The 19,459-nt window shown below is 38.5% G+C and overlaps 1 protein-coding gene across 1 annotated transcript in view; it reads right to left on the bottom strand.

Moving 5' to 3' along the window:
* The window catches only part of DGKI (diacylglycerol kinase iota), a 341,172-nt gene that overhangs the window by 196,994 nt on the left and 124,719 nt on the right, over nt 1-19,459 (bottom strand). The window contains exons 9-13 of the mRNA XM_072777355.1: nt 14,438-14,560; nt 14,095-14,169; nt 13,470-13,568; nt 3,514-3,596; nt 1,391-1,451 (exon numbers count right to left, since the gene is read on the bottom strand). Of these exons, the coding sequence (XP_072633456.1) occupies nt 1,391-1,451; nt 3,514-3,596; nt 13,470-13,568; nt 14,095-14,169; nt 14,438-14,560 (441 nt within the window). The remainder of the gene's footprint in view (nt 1-1,390; nt 1,452-3,513; nt 3,597-13,469; nt 13,569-14,094; nt 14,170-14,437; nt 14,561-19,459) is intronic.

The following is a 19,459-nucleotide window of genomic DNA, read 5'->3' on the forward strand; positions in this document are numbered from 1 at the left end:
TAGATAGATATTAAATACACATATATCCCTAGAGGATTTGCTTGAATATAATTCTACTAAAAAAGTTGGGAAAATTCCAAATCAGCCTATCCCTTAGTATATTTTCCTAGAACACTGCAACTGATTGAACTTTAATTGGTATTGTGGTAGAAAAAATTCCATGGTCAAATCGTTTTGGAAAAAACTGGATTAAATAAAGTGAAACAGGTTTGGCTTCTCAGTTGTATGAATTTATCATGAATTTTATAAGCTAATAATGTGTATTGTGAATTTTGACAAATGGTAAACACTATTTTCCCAACTGAAAAATATTTTCATCTTCATGGAGTAACATAAGGGACCAGGAAACACTGTTCTATTTTTTTTTCCAGTTGCATTTATTGGTATTTAATGTGTATCCAATGCTGCATTAAGTGCTATGAGAGATGGTTAAAAGATTTTGATGCTACCTTTGAGAATAAAGCATTCTAATTAGGGAGATTAGAGAAAAGCCAAAGATAGTTCATAATAAAACTCCAGATCCTATGGGAGCAAACTCCAAATACAGAAGAAAAAGACACCTGACAACAGAGTCTAAATGTCATGGTTCTCAATTCTTTGCCTTTTCTAAATATACCAACATAAGTAGAGAGTAAATGGAGAAACAGATGAGACAAATAGAGGAAAAAATACCCATGATATTAAACTTCAGCCCAATTCCATCTTTTCTTAAAAAATGAATACAAAGGAGACCAATCAATGATCTTTAAGGCAAACCAATGTCAGCATTCTAAGTTTTGTCTTCACTAATAAAAGAACAAATACAATAATTTTTTCCATATACTTTTATTTCATAATTGTGAACAATTATTTTTTAAAGATTAATTAATTAATTAGAGAGACAGAGACAGAGAGAGTTAGTGAAAGAGAGCATGAGCAGAGAGGGGAAGGAGAAACAGGCTCCCCACTGAGCAGGGAGCCCAACTCGGGGCTCAATCCCAGGACCCTGGGATCATGACCTAAACTGAAGGCAGATGCTTAACTGACTGAGCCACCCAGGTGCCCCAATTGCGACCAATTATTAAGAACCAAAGGAAATGAAGTATTTGGTGGTGGTGTTGTTGTTTTTTTTTTAAGAATTTAGTCATCTGTAACTTTCATCCTAATAATCTGACCAGATCTTTACCTTGTAGGACAGGAAGGGATACAGTAGAGCTGAGGGAGTAAGATATAATTTAGGAAGACCAAGTATGAATCCATTAGGACAATAACCACATCCCTTCTTCAAGCTAGGGTTCACATGACAGAGACCTATGTTTTAGGGGATTAGAAAGAGGTGGGAATGAATAAAGAAAACAAAAGAAAGATGGAAGAATAAGGAAGAGAGCTTAATTCTAATTCAAGGACCTACCGTTCCATCCCCTCCACAAGCCAGAATTCGCAGATTTGGTACTTTCCTATATAACTCAAGCCTGTAGAGGAAAAAGAACATGAAGTAAACAAAAGAGTACATCACCAGCCATCGCAGAGAGAAAACTCAGGGCAAAAAAGAAGGGAATGTCCACCGGGGAACTTGTATAATCATGAGGATAATGATGTTATCATAACTAGTTACTAAGTCATCACAAGGGTATGGGCCCCAACAACTGCATCAGAGATTGGCAGCAAAAATCTTTTGTAAATGGCTGACATTGGAATGGGATTTCAGAGTTTTATTTCCCATAATTCCTATTAATACATCAACTCACATTATTTTCTTAATTAGTTTTGACTTCCTTTTCTTTTTCCCATCATACCCCTTCTACCTTTCTCAAAGAAAATCATCATTAATCGATGGTCAGCAGTTGTTATATGTCTCCTCTTTATATTTTGTCAGCTTTTCCTGGATTTTTTTTTCAAATATGTACTTTCCACTCTTAATTCCAGGAAGTCATTTCAGAAAAACAGGGTGATAGGAGGATATCCACTAGCATTACTACCACACCTACAATTCTAGCTCTCTCTCTCCACTCATTCACTAACACTCAAAAACAAATTTAAACTCCCCAGCCCCAAAAGGGGAAGATTTACTGTTTTTTCTGTATTTAAAATTAGTCTACTTTAAAATGGATCATTTTTCATGTTTGCTCTTGAGAAAATAAAACTATACCACCCCTGCTAAAACATTTACTTAAGTGAAGCTGTTAGAACCTCTGTTGTAGAAAACATCACCTTTTAAACCAACTGTTTTTTTCTAGAAATATCTCCTATCTGGCCACATTCTTTATGATGATCTATGAAGCCTCTGCCTAAGTCTAACCAAAGTCATAAGATTTTAAGAAAAGCATCTGGGATCCCTGGGTGGCGCAGCGGTTTAGTGCCTGCCTTTGGCCCAGGTGCGATCCTAGAGACCCGGGATCGAATCCCACGTCGGGCTCCCGATGCATGGAGCCTGCTTCTTCCTCTGCCTATGTCTCTGCCTCTCTCTCTCTCTGTGTGACTATCATAAATAAATAAAAATTAAAAAAAAAAAAGAAAAGAAAAGCATCTAAAAGGGCCAAAGCTGGCATAGCAGATTTGCCTTAGTCCATTAAAATACAGAAAAAAAAATCTAGAAGTTTTATAGCGAACTCTAGTGGCAAAAAAGTTTATAGATTAAAAGAATGAGCAGAAAGTAATTTTTATATTTAATGTTCTCCTGAATATTTAAAATATATGATTTATCCATTTCATACAGGAATATTATTTCTCTAGAAATTATCTGAACTGATTACTTTGCCTGCAATATCATTACTTATTTAAAAATAATTAGTACCACTTAAGTTCTAACGTTTATCAGATGACATCCAAACTATCTTAATACATGGGTTTTAAAAAGGGAATCAGACAGTAGCAGAAACAGCTCTGCTCTTTGTTACCATGTACAGCACCACCACCACCAAAGGAAAGATAAGGGATACATGTCACCGACATCTAAACTTGATTTTCAACATTTCTAACAAAGACAATGAAATGTCTGAGAAGCTCAGAAAAGGGATTGAGCAGAAAATAAAATGTCTTCCCATTGTGATGTGGAATCGTAGGCAGATTCAATTCATCTGTCTCAAACGGACACAGACACACACACATACACACACACACACACACACACACAAACATATTCATTAGCAATTATGGCCACTCTCCAAAGATATACTTAGAGTCTAATGTACACCTCCAAAGTTGTACTTGTATAGATAGGAAAATGACAAATCTTTTCTCAAGGCAGACTTGTAAATAATCTACAGACCATGTCCATGAGCAGCAAACACACTAGAAGTACACCTGGAGTTGATAACTGAGTAGCTGGGTTTGAAGGAAATTAGCCCAGTGAAGAGTAGGAGGAGAAACATCAGATGAAGCTTTAAGGGAGATGATTGCAGGGGAGAAAGTCAACGAGGGATGGTCAGAAAATATTTCACGAGGGAATCTAATAGTGAAGCTTGGCTTTGCTGCAGAAGTCCTTCTCTTTGCCTAAACCAATATGGACCATGGGGGGTTTATTTCCAGACTTACGCATCTTTTGGCCCTTCCTGAGAAAGATCAAAGACCTGCCGAGGATTCAGGTACCACATGAACATCTGCAGGACTTTGGTTCCCTGTAAGAAAAAAATAATAATAAAAAGACAGTAGGAAGAGATTTCCAAATATTTGCTGCTCATTTAAAAAATAAAAATAAATCCTCTTCTCTAAAATACCACCTAATTATAAATAGCATAGAGTAGTAGTTAAAGTCATGGCTTTGGCCATCTATATACATGTTGAATATCCAGATGAGGCTTCGGTCCAACCTGTGTAATTCTGGCCAGGTTCTTCAATATCAGTAAAACTCAACCTCCTTCTCTTTTCTCTTTTTTTTTATTGAACCTCCTTCTCTTTAATGTGGAGACAAGAATGCCTAGCTCACAGACTTGTTGCAAGGATTAAACACGATAATGTTTGGGAGCACATCACAGTGCTTGGCACTCAATTAAGTGATTACTGAACAGTATCTACCGATTTTTACCATCACTCAACGTGAAAATCCATGTAGGGAAGTTATTAGCCAATCCATGTGATTTAACATCCATTTTTACTTCATTATGAAGATTACTTTTATCTTTGCATAATATGAACATAGTGTGAGCTAAGTATCATTTTATTGAAATAATTTAACTGAAGCAAAAGTCTCACAGGCTCCTCATTATTTAGTGTGTGTATATATATATACACACACACACACACAGAGACACACACAACTTTCCTAGTAATAGTTTACTTGGACATGTTTCAATTTCCATGTCTCTAAGTCAAACAGTTCTCACATGAACATTTTTAGAATTTTTTAAGTAATTTCTAATTGGCATTTGCAGAACTGGCCATCATGGAAAAAATGCAAGGCAGTCCTGGAGATCATTTCTTCACAGTGAATTGAGCAAAGAAAAAATGAAAGAGGGATCATTTCATTAAGCAGCATCAAAACAGCTTTAAAACTGTGTAGGGTACCCCTTTTTGGTCATTATCAACCACAGCAAACAGCATTTGATTAGTTGGGCAGTTCTTGTTCCTTATAATTAGAGTTCCTTTGTTAGCTATTATGATTGTTCTTCATGAAAATATTCCCAAGTTTGTTCACCTACTATGCCTTATCTGAGAGTCATTCTAGGATAGCAGAAACAGCATGATATTTGAGTCAGTAATAACTTGGGTGTTCTCATTAGGTGATTGTGAGTATTTATAATCCTGCAGAAATCCAGCATATTAAATAGGAGGGCAACATCCACTTTCCAGAGGATAATGAGAATTAAATGAATCAGTAATAGTTATGGATCTAACACAGTATGTGGCGCAAAATAGGCCTTTGTAAAGGTTAGTCTCTTTCTTTGTTGCTCCTTGTTAATCTATTCAGTAAATTGCACTTGAGGGCGTGAGGGCTAAAGTGTAGCTTGTAATTATCACATTGTTATGCCAGTTGTTACAGGGGCCAATGCAGGTCTTTTGTTCCACATTTCATCCAAACCTATAATTTAAAAGTTCTGCTTTATCATGTGCTTGCTATAAATTTAGGAATAACATTCTATCCTTACTTATTACAACTAATCCTTCAATTTCACCAAATGACATATTTTGCTTCCTATAAAATGCAGACATAGATTTGGATACATAATACTAGTAACAACTGGATCCTTCTCTCTCTTCCCATACTGGGCTTTGCTACCAAGTCAGTTGGGGATTCTCTCAAGTAATCTTTTATGTTTAATCGGTAACACCAGAGTCATTTTAATGACCAATTTATAAAAAATTTCCCACTGACTTGCTAGAAAAGTAATTTCCAGTTCTAAATTCCTAGAGCAATATGAGTGGTTAATGTTAATTATTCCTTTCCACTTCTGGCCATGGCACAGTGCTCGTCTCAATTTCAGCTTCTATTATGCATACGATACCAGGTAATGAACACCTTACAAAAATAAAATAAAAAGCATTTAGAGGTAGTTTTTCTTTCTTTTTTTTTTTTTTTAAGATTTTTTATTCACGAAAGACACAGAGAGAGAGGCAGAGACACAGGCAGAGGGAGAAGCAGGCTCCCTGTGGGGAGCCCAATGCTGGACTCCATCCCAGGATTATAACCTGAGCTGAAGGCAGAGGCTTAACCACTGAGCCACCGAGGGGTCCTTAGAGTTGTTTTTTGTTAAATTGAAATTTCTCCAAAAGGTTTGAGTGACCACAAAATTTTGTTTTTGCTCATTTTAAGTTTGTGATTCCTGGGACATTCTAATTATCTACATTTATCCCTTCGAGGAAGGGGAGTTAAGGCAGGCACATCTCCAGGAGGCTCTGCTGACACCACAACCCATTGGAAGGATGGCCTCAGAGCTGTGCAGGTGTAATGTGCATGGCCAGACATGTCAACCCTGTCAGACTTTTTATTCAGGGATGATAGAATTATTTCTTTTAAAAGTAGTATTTCTAAAGTATGTGTGTTATCAAAGTGTAGGGGCCTGAAAAACACTGCACTGTTTTAAATCCAGCATGGTGGGTGGAGAAAGAAAAAAAGGTCTGACACATTGAAGTCAATTATATTACCTCTGCTGTGACCTCTAGGATGAACTACTTTAGGGCTTAGGTAATTTATTCAATAGAACTGAATGGCTTGAGAAATTTCACCAGGAAAAGAGTAATTTCTTTCTCACCGACTGGATTAAACCTACTTGGACATTAACACAACTGCCATTCACTAATGCATCCCAAACATGCTCATAGTTGTGCACAAGCTACAGGCCAAATGCAAAAGCTATAAGTTTTTTTTTTGTTTGTTTGTGTTTTTTTGGAGGTTATTGTGCCAGTTTGTTTCTTCCTGCTCTTTCTCCCTCCCTGCCTCCTTTCATACACCTGCCTTTCCTCCTTGCTTTCACTCCCTCTGTGGTCAGTAAAGAGCCACTATGTTAATCCACAGGACTATGAAGACAAAAGACATAAAACTGCCTTAGGGTTCATCAAGACTTAGGGGGAAAGAAAGACACAATGGCTGAGAGCATAGAACAGAGAATCTTCATTTGCTTTCATTTTAAGGTCATATGGCAGGTGAGCAGGAAAGGAAGAGCAAGGCCATGAGCTATAACTTTTAGCCTTGGGCCTCAAATATAGGTTACTCAGGGCTTTTGGTTTGCTTATTTTCCTTTAGTCTTAAAAAAAAAAAAAAAAAGCTGCAACTTCTCTGCAAGAGTGTTATACTTTTCTCTAAGTAAAAAAAAAAAAAACAAAAACAAAAACAAAAAGCTTGCAGGTCAATTCTAGCACACTCTTGGGAGGGTTCTCATACACATTGACTAAAGAACCTGTTAAGATATTGTGAGATTGGGTATTCCTGTGGAGTGATGAATAGGTTCTTTCTGGCTCCAGATTTTGGGAAATAGGCTGGGACAGGAGAAAACAACTTCCCAGAAAACCGGTAAATTGTTCTAGAGGGAAATAAAGGAGATTCATCTACTCACCTACTAGGTTCCAGACATTGTTTTGGGCGGGAAGAGAGAGAGATGGACAAAACAGGAAGATCCTGCTCTCTAGAGGAAGTTTTATGCATTATTCATGAAAGAAAATATGATAATGACTTGGAGGTATGGAGAGTCAAGTCAATTAAGAATGAATCAGCTCAAATGGCTCATCTCTCTTCACTGAAGGCTTATAACTCTTGTATAGCCTGAAACATTTTGGTAGGTTATGAAGCAAGCCTTGGTTTATGTAACAGAGGTATTATCTAGGTCATGGCAAAAGCTGATGTGAAAGTCCTGAAGAAAAGAAAAGCTAGTGAAAGGAAGGGATGAAGAAATAATTACTTTAAACTGGCTTCAAACAACCCCAAAGGAATACCTAATTAACTTAAAAAACACAGGGGATCCCTGGGTGGCGCAGCGGTTTGGCGCCTGCCTTTGGCCCAGGGCGCGATCCTGGAGACCCGGGATCGAATCCCACGTCGGGCTCCCGGTGCATGGAGCCTGCTTCTCCCTCTGCCTGTGTCTCTGCCTCTCTCTCTCTCTCTCTCTCTCTCTCTCTCTCTCTCTGTGACTTTCATAAATAAATAAAAAAATTTAAAAAAAAAAACTTAAAAAACACATACCAGGCTCCTACTCTGTGTACATGTGTACACTCAGGAAACTCAGAAAGAGCCAAATGAAAAATAAATTAGCCTGCTAAAGATGGTCAGTGTGATAGTGGAGATACATAATGAGAAGTAGGAGTGGCCAGAGGGGACACTCTAAGCCCAAATTTTGGGATTAGATGAAGGCACCCTATATATGATATCTGAACTGTTTCTTGAAAGATGAGTGAAGTCAGCCATTTCTTTACACGTGGAGAAGAGAAAGGTGAAGGCACAACACATGCAAAACAGCAAGACATGGGAGGAGGACATTCTGACATTCTGTTCAGTTTCTGAACCATGAGGCAGAAGCGGGGGAGATGAAGCTACCCGAGTTGCAGAGGTACTAAAGGGTTTGGCTTCCATTTTATAGGAAATAAAAGTAATTGAGATGTCTTAATCAGGGGAGCCAGACTGACATTTTGATGTATTAGTCTGGCTATCAACTAAGAAGCTAGACAGTTGGGCAGGCCCTTGACCCGTCAAAGGAGATGGGACGTTGGGGAAATAGAGCCCTCGTGAGTAGATTAGTGCCCTTATAAAAGGGAACCCAAAGAGCTCCCTCATCATTTCTTCCATGTGAAGACACATCAAGAGGACACAGTGAGAGGTCAGCCCTGTGAGAACCAGGAAATAGAACCTGACCGGCTACCATATCTGCGTTGCCCTGATTGTGGCCTCCCCAGCCCCCAGAACTATAAGAAATAAATTCTTGTTACTAAACCACCTAGTCTGTGGTGTTCAGTTAGAGCAGTCTCAGTGGAGTAAAACAGGTACCCCCACACTTCCACCAGTATTATAACTGGGAAAAGGGACTTTCCACAGACTTATCATTCAGTTGTTTTAATTCCATCTCTTGAGGCTGGTTTGACAAGATCTTGAGCTTAGATTTTTTGACACGTGTGATCATCTACTGATATCCTTCTGCCCTCCTCCTAGCCCATTCTAAGCATCAGGGGCCTAAAATTTTATCCAAACGTCATGATTCTTGATTTATCACCAGGTTGAACATCACAGAAAATAATTGTGGCTGTTCGGTCAACTATTTAGGAAGTTTGGGGCCTCAGACATTTGAGATTATTGACTTTTGTCTCCTTTTTCCACCTTGGTTGACTTGTCCCTGACTTAGGAGGGGCAGCCCTGGTGTGATGGTGCATAGATGTGTGATGGTGGTGGACTCAGCATGAGCCTACCCACAAATTGGACACTGCCTTCCTCTTATCATCTACTGATAAGATCCCTAGAAATCTAATCTAACACATGCCACCCCTCAACAATGGGATTTCACAATGAATAGTGTGAGGATCCAGAGCCTGGGACCCCCCAACTGTCAGGACCTCAAGGTAGAATCACTCTAGTGGTCAGAGCAGCTGCTTAACCCCAAACATATAATCTAAGACACTAAAAATGTAGTCCTGAGAGGGAGCCTCCAGGAGAGATCATGTGAAAGCAGGAAAAACATCAAGAGATATCAGAAGTGTCTATAAGACTCAGAGAGAAAGATGCTAAGGAGTCAGGGATGTCCAATACAAATACTAAGTTCTGAAGTTAGAGCGGAGATTAAATATAAAGGAGGGTGCCTATCTCTCCAGTCCTCAGGTTTTCAAACACAGAAGAGGGGACTGTGCTGGTGCAAACTTTATCTCCCAGATCTTACGTCTTCTCCACAGGAGGACACACTTGAAGTTGACCTTGTGGTCCATGATTCCAGTTCCCAGATCCCAACAACAACAGAGCTGCCAACCTCTAAAACTTTCAAGATACCCACTATCACCTCCACCTTAAGTGATAGAAAAAACAGAGACAATTATTGTGAAACAACTGCTTAAAACAAATTATTGTTTAAAAAAATGCATAGCATCAGTCCCAAATGTGTTCATCTCAATATATATCTGCAAAGTGTTGGAAAATTTCTGCACACACGAGTGCTTGGAAAAAAAAAAAAAGGTATTTTTCTTGCCAGAAGATGGCGATATAGTCTAGTTATTTACTTAAGAGAAGCCCAGGCAAGTCTAAATAAAGGTTTGAAGCCTAGGCTTCAGAGGGAGTGCTCTGTATCTACAGAGATAAGCAAAATAAATCAGTCATTAAAAGGCAAAAACCAGGACTGAACAACAACAGCGGTGACGTATTTCTAGGAAGCCCTAGCTAATCAGTCAGAGTGTGGTCTCGGAGTTGCAACAACAGTCAGCTGGGAGCTTGTTAAAAAAGCAGATTCTCTCGGGCTTGTGGCTCAGCAGTTTAGTGCTGCCTTCAGCCCAGGGCCTGATACTGGAGACCCGAGATCGGGATAGGAGTCCCACATTGGACTCCCTGCATGGAGCCTGCTTCTCTCTCTGCCTGTGTCTCTGCATCTCTCTCTCTCTCTGTCTCTCATGAATAAATAAAATATTTTAAAAAAAGAAAAGGAAGAGGAGAGGAGAGGAGAGGAGAGGAGAGGAGAGGAGAGGAGAGGAGAGGAGAGGAGAGGAGAGGAGAGGAGAGGAGAGGAGAGGAGAGGAGAGGAGAGGAAGAAAAGAAAAGAAAAAAAGAAAAGAAAAGAAAAGAAAGAAAAGAAGAAAAGAAAAGAAAAGAAAAGAAAAGAAAGAAAAGAAAAGAAAAGAAAAGAAAAGAAAGAAAAGAAAAGAAAAGAAAAGAAAAGAAAAGAAAAGAAAAGAAAAGAAAAGAAAAGAAAAGAAAAAAAAGAAAGAAAAAAGAAAAGAAAAGCAGATTCTCAAAGCCACCTTCCTGGGGGGTTCATTTGCCCAGTTTTTACTGCCATCCTTAGTTCTCCTTTGAACTTTTAGTCTTAAAAAAGGTTGAAGTTATGAAGTTTCTTCATAAGAAAACAAGAAATGAAGAAACAAGATTCAAGGGAGCCAATTCACCTTCTGACTCCCCCATCACACAGAATCCAACCTTATTTGCAATGTTAAAGACATAGGACAACCACAGCACAGGAAAAGGTGGACCCTAACAGAGGAATTAGATTATCTATGACCACGACCCTTCCCTGGGAATCATGCTGTGCCTTCCCAAGATTGAAGATGGAGATCAGATGGAATGATTGCAAGCATACATAGGTATTCGGATGTCTTTAAAGCTCTCTGGGGCAGCCCAGGTGGTTCAGTGGTTTAGCGCCACCTTCACCCCAGGGCGTGATCCTGGAGACCTGGGATCAAGTCCCACATTGGACTCCCTCCATGGAGCCTGCTTCTCTCTCCGCCTGGGTCTCTGCCTCTCTCTCTCTCCTTGTCTCTCATGGATAAATAAATAAAATATTAAAAAAAATAAAGCACTCTCAACATTTCACACTGTGCTTAGAAGCAATGCCCTTCATTTATTAGGCTTAGTATTCTGTTTTATAAAGAAAGTATATAGAAATGTAGAGTTATACAATATTCATCTTGATTTGGTTAGTCATACTTCTGAGAATCCTAGTCTAGAAGTAATCTTGTAAACCAAAATGCATAAAATGAGAGCCAATCATTTAAGTCCTCTGTCTCTAATAACTGGGCATTTCTTATTTGAATATCTCACGGTCACTTACAGTTCCTTGAACACACCTCAACTTCTTTTCCAAAATAATTCTTTCCTTTCCTGAATTCTCAGCAGTAACAAAGCCACCGTCCAGATAATCTTCTGTAAAATCCCAATTGCCTATTATACAATTCTTTGTTCATTTCCATATCCCACATACTAGAAACCACAGGTTGAAAGGTGCAACCCCAGGCATAATGGAGTCTGTATCTTAGCAGGACACACACAGAGTACTTATGTTGCAATTCACAAAATACAGATTTGTACCAAGGGCTATGGGACTATGGCCCTGGACAGGGTGATTAATTTTGAGAAATGGTTCCAATCCTTAAAGGATGAACAGGAGAAGAAAAGTGGTGCTGTTCCAGCCTTCTTTCTCTGCATAACTCTAAGTAGTGTCCATCTTCAATTTACCCACTGCCATGACACCACTTTTGTACCACCCCCAAGGCACTACTTGCCTCTGAAATTTCAGAGCACGCACAGTCTGAACCACTCATTTTAAAACTCACATATAGTTAATGTTGCTTGAATTATTTTTCACATTTGCCCCTTGGGTATCATTATCAAAATGTCCTTAGAAAATTTACTTAAACTTTCTTGTTTTCTATTTAGTGAAATAGGAAATAACATCAGATCATCTCTGCAGACCCTGGCATTACTAATTTACAGAGATTCCAACAAAAATGGGCTCTATCTTTACTAGACTATCTGCTCCTAAAACCTACAAGTTTCTAAATGCCCTAGGAAAAAGGCTTATGATTTGATGAGTGCATCCTCTAGAATGACTTTCATAATAAAATATATTGGGAATTAGCATATGATATTCAAGTGGTCAAAATCATGGACTCCATTGCATTATCTTTGCTCTGTTCCGTGGTCCCCAAACATACTCCTGACCCTCTTAGGCCTATATGGAGGCTAGACCTAGAAAGTGAGTATGTTTCAGGGCACACTGAACCTCACTCCTGAAAAGCTCCACCAGTAAAAACCTTAAGATCATCATCATTACAATATGAAAATCATCACTCACTGGCTTTTTAAAAAAGCAGGATGCTGAAAATAGATTATCTGCTAACAACACATTTCTTTTCCCTGTTTTCTACCATGTTAAAGATTTTTAACACAGCAAGTTATCAAGAATTTTAAAGGAAATAAAGAAATGGAGAAATAATATTTTCTTTAAATCATAAGCTCTTGGGGGCAGCCCAGGTGGCTCAGCAGTTTAGCGCTGCCTTCAGCCCAGGGTGTGATCCTGGAGACCTGGGATCAAGTCCCACATCGGGCTCCCTACATGGAGTCTGCTTCTCCCTCTGCCTGTGTCTCTGCCTCTCTCTCTGTATCTCTCATGAATAAATAAATAAAATCTTTAAAAATAAAATAAAATAAAATAAAAATAATAAATCACAAGCTCTCTTAGGAGAAGCTTTATTATAATTAGTCCATTCTGGAAAATGCCCAGTATCCTTAGTAGTAAGAATATCATTCCTAATTATATGGCTCCCCTCCCTATATGGGGTTAAGTATGCAGTTTCAGATCATTAGTTGTTAAGTGTGAACTTCAAGGAATCTCACCTCTAAATGTAAAATGTGCACTTAGAGGACAGATAAAATATCTTATCATCCATTCTCACATGAAGATAGAGAAAATCAAAGCCAAATAAGAGTACTGGTAAGGAGCCTCAGAGTAGAAAGAGAAGCATATGAGGAGACAAAGACCTAGATTCTAGAACAAAGTCTGTCCTTAGAGAGTTGTGTCACTTCGGGTAGGTCATTATACTTAATTAATGAATTATACTTCTTAGGCATTTCTTCCTCCTCAAATGAGGTAGTGATTAATTATGCTACACGATTTGGGCAAGGACCAAGTGAAACCTTTAGAAGGTGATATTTTTGATAGCTTTGGTGGTGTTTGTTGTTAATGATCATTGGCAATGATGAGCCATTGTTCTCGCTTTCCTCTCGATAGGGACAGAAGTCTAACTTAAAAGGGGAAGCAACAAAGTCCATAAAGAGCTTCCTAACAGTAAGAGTTGAGAAACCCTGAAACATATTAATTAAGAGATTTTGGAATGACTTTTTTTAAATTTTGTAAGGAAAATGTCAACAGGTTTTTAGAGAGGCCTCTGGTATAATCTTACTTGGAAGCTGAGAGATAAACATAGGACCTCTAGATTTTGCATAACCCTGCAATGTATAAGGCTATGCCCTATAACAATAACCCTGTCCCTGGGAAATTGGTTTTCTTCCAACACTTGGAGTCCTAGGTAGTTGGTGCTGGGAACTGTTTTCAAGAAAGCATTGAGATTCCAAGTTAAAATCATGAAAAATGACTCACCTGGTTGCCTCCACTCTTGGGGTTCACAAACACAAGCAAGGGTTTCATGAGAGGAGAAGAGATAGGTTTTATCACAAAAGGACGACCTTTGTTTTCCTGCTAAAGGAAGAAAGCAACACTATTGAGACATCCATCCATGACTTGGACAGGTAGCCCAAAAGCAATGGAAGCAGCTACCAGCACCCCACTACCACCACTAACCCTTGATGTCTCCAAGTAAAAAAGTTCCATCTTATGTCACATGGCTTACTCTTAACAAGATAGTCCATATAAAACTTAGAAGAAAGGATCTCAAGCTATAATTTGCCCTAGAGAATGAGCCATGCTTTTGGTGTTATTCTGTATGCTCTTGAGCATTCTAGAAATGTTAGTTCTTCATCGTTTTTGGGACAGTACTTCACGGACAAGTACAAATGCTCTGATTCTGAAGTAGCAGAAGGTTACACATACACACATTTTTTTGGAAATAGAAAAGAATTCCAGTGTGGTTCATAAAAGTATAGTGAAGGATGGAAGTGGAGTAGAAAATTTATCAGAAAAAGAAGCTTGGGCCAGATCACAATGGACAGAGGTGGTTACAGTAAGGAGAATATAGTTTATTGGGACATTGTCCTGAAACACTTACTTCAGTTCCTCTTTTACTGGCTTTTCTTTTAAAGCTTGTTCTCTTCTTCTTCCGATTTGAAGCCTTCAATGAGTTCTGTGGGGAAAGAAAGAAACACCTGAGCTCTAAGGCAGACAGCCCACGAACCTCCCATGCAGAACCATGTAGGAGATGAAGGCAGCACATGCTGTTCCACTGCATGCTTCTCATGCTTTGACACTTCCAAGCCACTGTTCATGGGTAAGCCACAGACAGAAACCAGTCGAGTGCTTCAGAGTGAGCGACTGACTCCCCACCACACGGAGAGGCAGGGAGTTAGAACCCTGGAGGCTCTCATGGACTCACATAACAACACATGTTATACCTGCCAACCCTCCCAGTAAAAATGGAAGAATCCCAAATTCTCTGAGGGGCTCCAGTCTCCCGCCCAACCAGGTCCGTCTCCCGCCCAACCAAGTTCAAGTTCACCTCCTGGTATGGAGATCACCTATGTGGAAATGTAAAAAAGGAGGCCATTTTTCATGTTTTTCTTTTTTCTTTTTTTTCTCTGTTTACCTTTTTTTTGGTAATGACCTTTCTAGTAATAGTCATAAAATGGCTCAACCCTAGTGGAACATTATGATCCAACTATCCTATCAGCCCTGATGGCAAAGTTTTAAAATGCAGAGATAAGGCTCACCTGAAGTTACTTTTAATATTAGTAGAGTGGCAATCATTGCTCTCTTTCTCTAAAGACCTATTGGTTTAAAAAGTCTTCCCTCCCCTGGTAGCCTTGATTTATTCTTCTCATAGAAGTGCCTCCAACTTGTGGAATACAGTGACCCCAAGTTTAGTTTCCCCATTTTTCTCTTTCTAGGAATGTTATGGGCCCCAACCTTGTGATTACTTCAACTAACCATTTACTCTTAATATATGATACAGATGCTTTGAGAAGAACCTCTCTTAAGGGACAGTCACAACTCACTGGTTTAATTAGTGGAGAGTCAATAATTAATTACATTGCCATCTTCACAAAGGCAAGATGTTACTATCATACCATAGATGGTTAGCAAACTGTTGAATGCCTGAAACACAGAATTCTTAACTTAAAAGTTTATATAAGCATATATACACATGCATTGCCCAAGCAGATAAAGATTTTCAAACAGCTTCAAGAAACTTAGATATCTATTCTTAGGTTCCTGGGTATTTTTTTCTTACCGCATTCAAAATAAACCTTAGTCTAGAGTACAGATATTAACACATTCAAATTAGCAAGATTGAAACTACTTTTTTTTTTTTTTTTACTTTCATTTGGACCATAAAAAAATATGTTGCTCTGTAGCTGGTACTCATCAAGGATGAAGGAAGTTTTCTTCCTCCATCAGATTGAAAGAGTTTTCAGGTTCTGAGTCTCACCAGAAAAGAGAGATCCAGAAGTTCATGGGTGCTCTAGGCCCCAGGTTATTTCTTACCACTCACTGTAGACTACACTCGTCCTACATAAAGAACTCCAAGTTTCTGAATTCCTCTTTAAGTTGATCTACTACCATGTTCCACTTTGAGGAAACGTTTGCATTACTAAAGTATTTCCTACGTGTTAACTACTTTGTTTAAAAGGGAAGAACTACCTGGAAACTGGAAACAATGAATCAGTCCCAAGAAGAATGCTAGAAACTATTAGGAGGGCAATTAATGATATCGAATGGTTCTCAACCAATCACTGCACATTGGCCTCACCCAGAGTTCTTTTAAAAATGCTGATGTGGACTCCCCAAATATTCTTTGTTTGGAGTAAGGCCCAGGCAAAGATACTTTTGAAAAGTTCCCCAGGCAACTGTAGTGTGTAGCCAGAGTTGGGAACCTCTGAAGTAAAAGGGAAAAGTGAGGGGACATACATACTGGACTAAAGCATAATTTCAATGGGATAAAGAGCATGAGCTGAGGAATCTGACACAACGGGTGGTAATTCTGGGTCTTCCAGTTACGAGATCTATGACCTTGGCCACGTCAGTCAAGCTTTTGAAATAATGATTCCTTAATTTTAAAACGAAGGTGATAATACCTACCTCCCAGGACAGTTGTGAAGTTAAAACGGGAAAAGGTATGTGAAGCAGTTAGCTTGGTATCGTCCCATGATAAGCACTTCCATAAATGTTAGTTGCCTCGTTCACAGCTGTATATCCCCGGCATTGAGCACAAATGCCTGGCACATAGTATGCACTCAAATCATTGTTGAAATGAATCAATATTATAATTCACAACACTTACTGATCTTTCCTGATTTTGGAAAGGATCTTTCAGAAATGAATTCTTGTCTCCTAACTTCTTTGTTGTTTTAGTTCATTTATTGCCAAGAGCAATGCAGGGAGCCACATGCTTTCAGGAACACGCTATAGGACTTGGTTCTTGGCAGGACTCAATAAATAAGCACTATGAGAAAAGTCTAATGGATCAGACTAAGATCACTCCCTAAACTTGCCTGATCACAGAAATCACAGTTCTTCAAGGGATTCTGCAGATCAAGCATGTTTGGGAAACAGTTAGAAAACACATCAAAAGAAGGCTTCATGTCTGAAAACAGAGCAGGCAAAGAACTCAACTCTAATAGGGAACATACAACAATGGCCTTTCTCACACAGATATAGCAAATATGAATGTTTCTGAGCCTCATGGAGCCAAATGCACGTGAGGTCTTCATCTCACAGAACAAGGGAGCCCAGATGAAGCACAGCGATTGACTTACAGTACCTGGACGCTTCTATGTGAACTCTGAGGAAGCTTACAGCCCTATGGATAGTCAAATAGCAAAAGATAAGCAGTATGGGATTTCACAGCACACCTCAAAATCCCCAAGGCTTCCTTCTGTTCATGTGTAAATATGTATCTCGGTCTCAACACAGAACTTCTTTTAGAAGGTATCATCATCCAGTGAGGAACAGATGGATGTGAAAGCAGATTTGGGTTGTGTTTCAGCCATGACAAGACAAGTTAGCTAGTCTTGCTAATCTGAGATATTGCTCACCCTGCCTGGGTCAGTTGTGAGAATTAAAATAGCATGCTTTTCAAGAACATAAAAATTATTCCAAGAAGTTATTTTGTAGAATTGTTGGTTGCATTATCCAAGAAACCATCGATACTTGTCCTGTGTTCTTAAACAAAGCATCTCTGTTATCAAGGGCAGCTAATTCAGTGATACAAAGGATTTACTTGGCAAGTTGAACACCATCCAGTGAAATGTTATACCCTCATATGGATTTTTGCATTTTTCTGACTCTAACAGCATTTGCCCCCGTACATTCAGTGTCTACTCTTTTGTTCAAGTTCTAAGAATAGATAAAGGCCTTTTGTTTTACTTTATTTTTTTCTATGCCAGGTATTGGGGCAGTATTACTTTACTACAGAAATAATCCTATCAACAAAAGCCTCTCTCATAGTCAGGACCCCTTCCTGGGCTGTTAAAAATAAAAAAAAAAAAGAAAAAGAAAAAAAGCCTACAGGTAAATCACTCAACTGTAAATAAAACTTAATTACCTCTTAATACCCTTCAGGGGTTTTCCCAGATTATGGGATCACAAAGGACAGGTTATAACAACAGCTCTAAGGAGAAGATATCTCATACTTCATCATGCCAAATGAAGCCTTCCCCCATCTATATGGGACAAAACTCTGATGGATAGTAGGAGAGGCATGGACTTCATCTATTAGACGGTATTCTCCTGCTGCCCCACTCCAGCTGCACCACCATGACAAAAGTTGTTCCATAGGCAAGCAGAGAAATAAAGAAAACTAATTCCAAATGATAAGGACAGAGTCTTTGCTATTTCTCAGGGATATTTGGTTAAATTGCAGCAAGTATTGCCTAATCTTTAGAATTGAACAAAGGAAATGGCTTGAGCAATTCTGAAAGAGATGGCTGATCATAGCTATTACATGTTCTGGGTCTCCAGCATTTTCACATTATCTGATCATAACGAATAAGAGATTGACATGGAGAAACCCATATGGGCTAAGGAGTTGACTGCAGAATTTTTTATAAGGAGACCATTTGAAACTATATATATATATATATATATATATATATATATATATATATATATACACACACACACATGAGCAGGAAGTTTTCCATGCAAAATGGACTTTTTCTTCCTCAAATGCTTGTTTCCTGCTGGTTGATCTTGTTTCCTGCTGGTTGATTTTTTCCATTTGTTTTTATTGGGATTCCAAAAGTCATGCATCATGTGACCTTTTTAACAAGATATTACTATATTGTGATTGCTAACTGCTTAGTTTTTATCGTGATAACTATTTTTTTCAAGGTTGGTATGAATATCAATTCCAAATTTTGAAGTTAGAAGATGAAAAAGTTAACACCAACTTTAACATGTAATTTTGCAACTTCAACTTTTGTAATAAATCCAACTAGTGATTTGACTAAAAAAAAAAAAAAAAAAAAAAGACTATAAATCTCCACCAATAGGGAGTTGGCTAAATAAACTGTAATATATTTATAGTATAGAATATATGTAGCAGTTTTCAAAGGAGTTAAATTTACATGTATTAATACAAATTTTTCTCCAAGATTTTTTTAAACTAGGAAAGCCAAGTTTTAAAGTATTATGTGCAGAATGACATCATTTATTAAAAACACACACCTCTAGTCTCCTATAATTTAACCCCACAAAAATTCACATATCATGGGTCTTTCTCCAACAGCTCCAAGTGCTCATATTTTAACATCTTTAACTTGTTTATCCAAAGTATTATCCTCTAACATTTTCAGTCCAGAGGAGAAACTGTGACATCTGTAATATTAAATATAACTTTGCCTTTAAATATATGAACAGATTTGTGCTTGATTCTTAAAATTTGGGTTGCTTTTAATTCTTGACTGTCTTCTAAATTCCATCATCTTTTGTTTTCTAGCTCTCTCCAAATGATTTGGTGATGAAACCCAGCAGACCATCCAAACCAGCCCCATTCTCCATACCATCCAAGCTTCACACAGCTGGTCACAGAGTGATGATCTACTCAGAACCAGCCATCCTTTAATAGATATGTAAAATATATAGTTTGATTCCACTTCATTACAACCTGCTTTTCCTGGCTGTTATACACACAAATGGCTTTCTTCCTCTCTTGGGTCATTTTCTTAGACATAAGCATCAAAAGTAAAGCTGACTTTATCTAGTGATCCACCTTAACTGCTATTCTCAGTATCTTCTCTAAACTCATGTTGTCCTTCTTCAGCCCTCTTCCCAGTGTGGCCCCTCACATCCTTCAAGACTGAGTACCAACAGGACTTTCTGTTTGGCCTCCAACCATCTCTGCGACCAAAATCAATCCTTTCTACTTCACGCTTCTACCTCATTCCTACATCTCAGCCATCTTTATCACCTCCCAT

This window comes from Canis lupus, chromosome 15 (assembly GCF_048164855.1).
Source record: "Canis lupus baileyi chromosome 15, mCanLup2.hap1, whole genome shotgun sequence".
Lineage (NCBI taxonomy): Eukaryota > Metazoa > Chordata > Mammalia > Carnivora > Canidae > Canis > Canis lupus.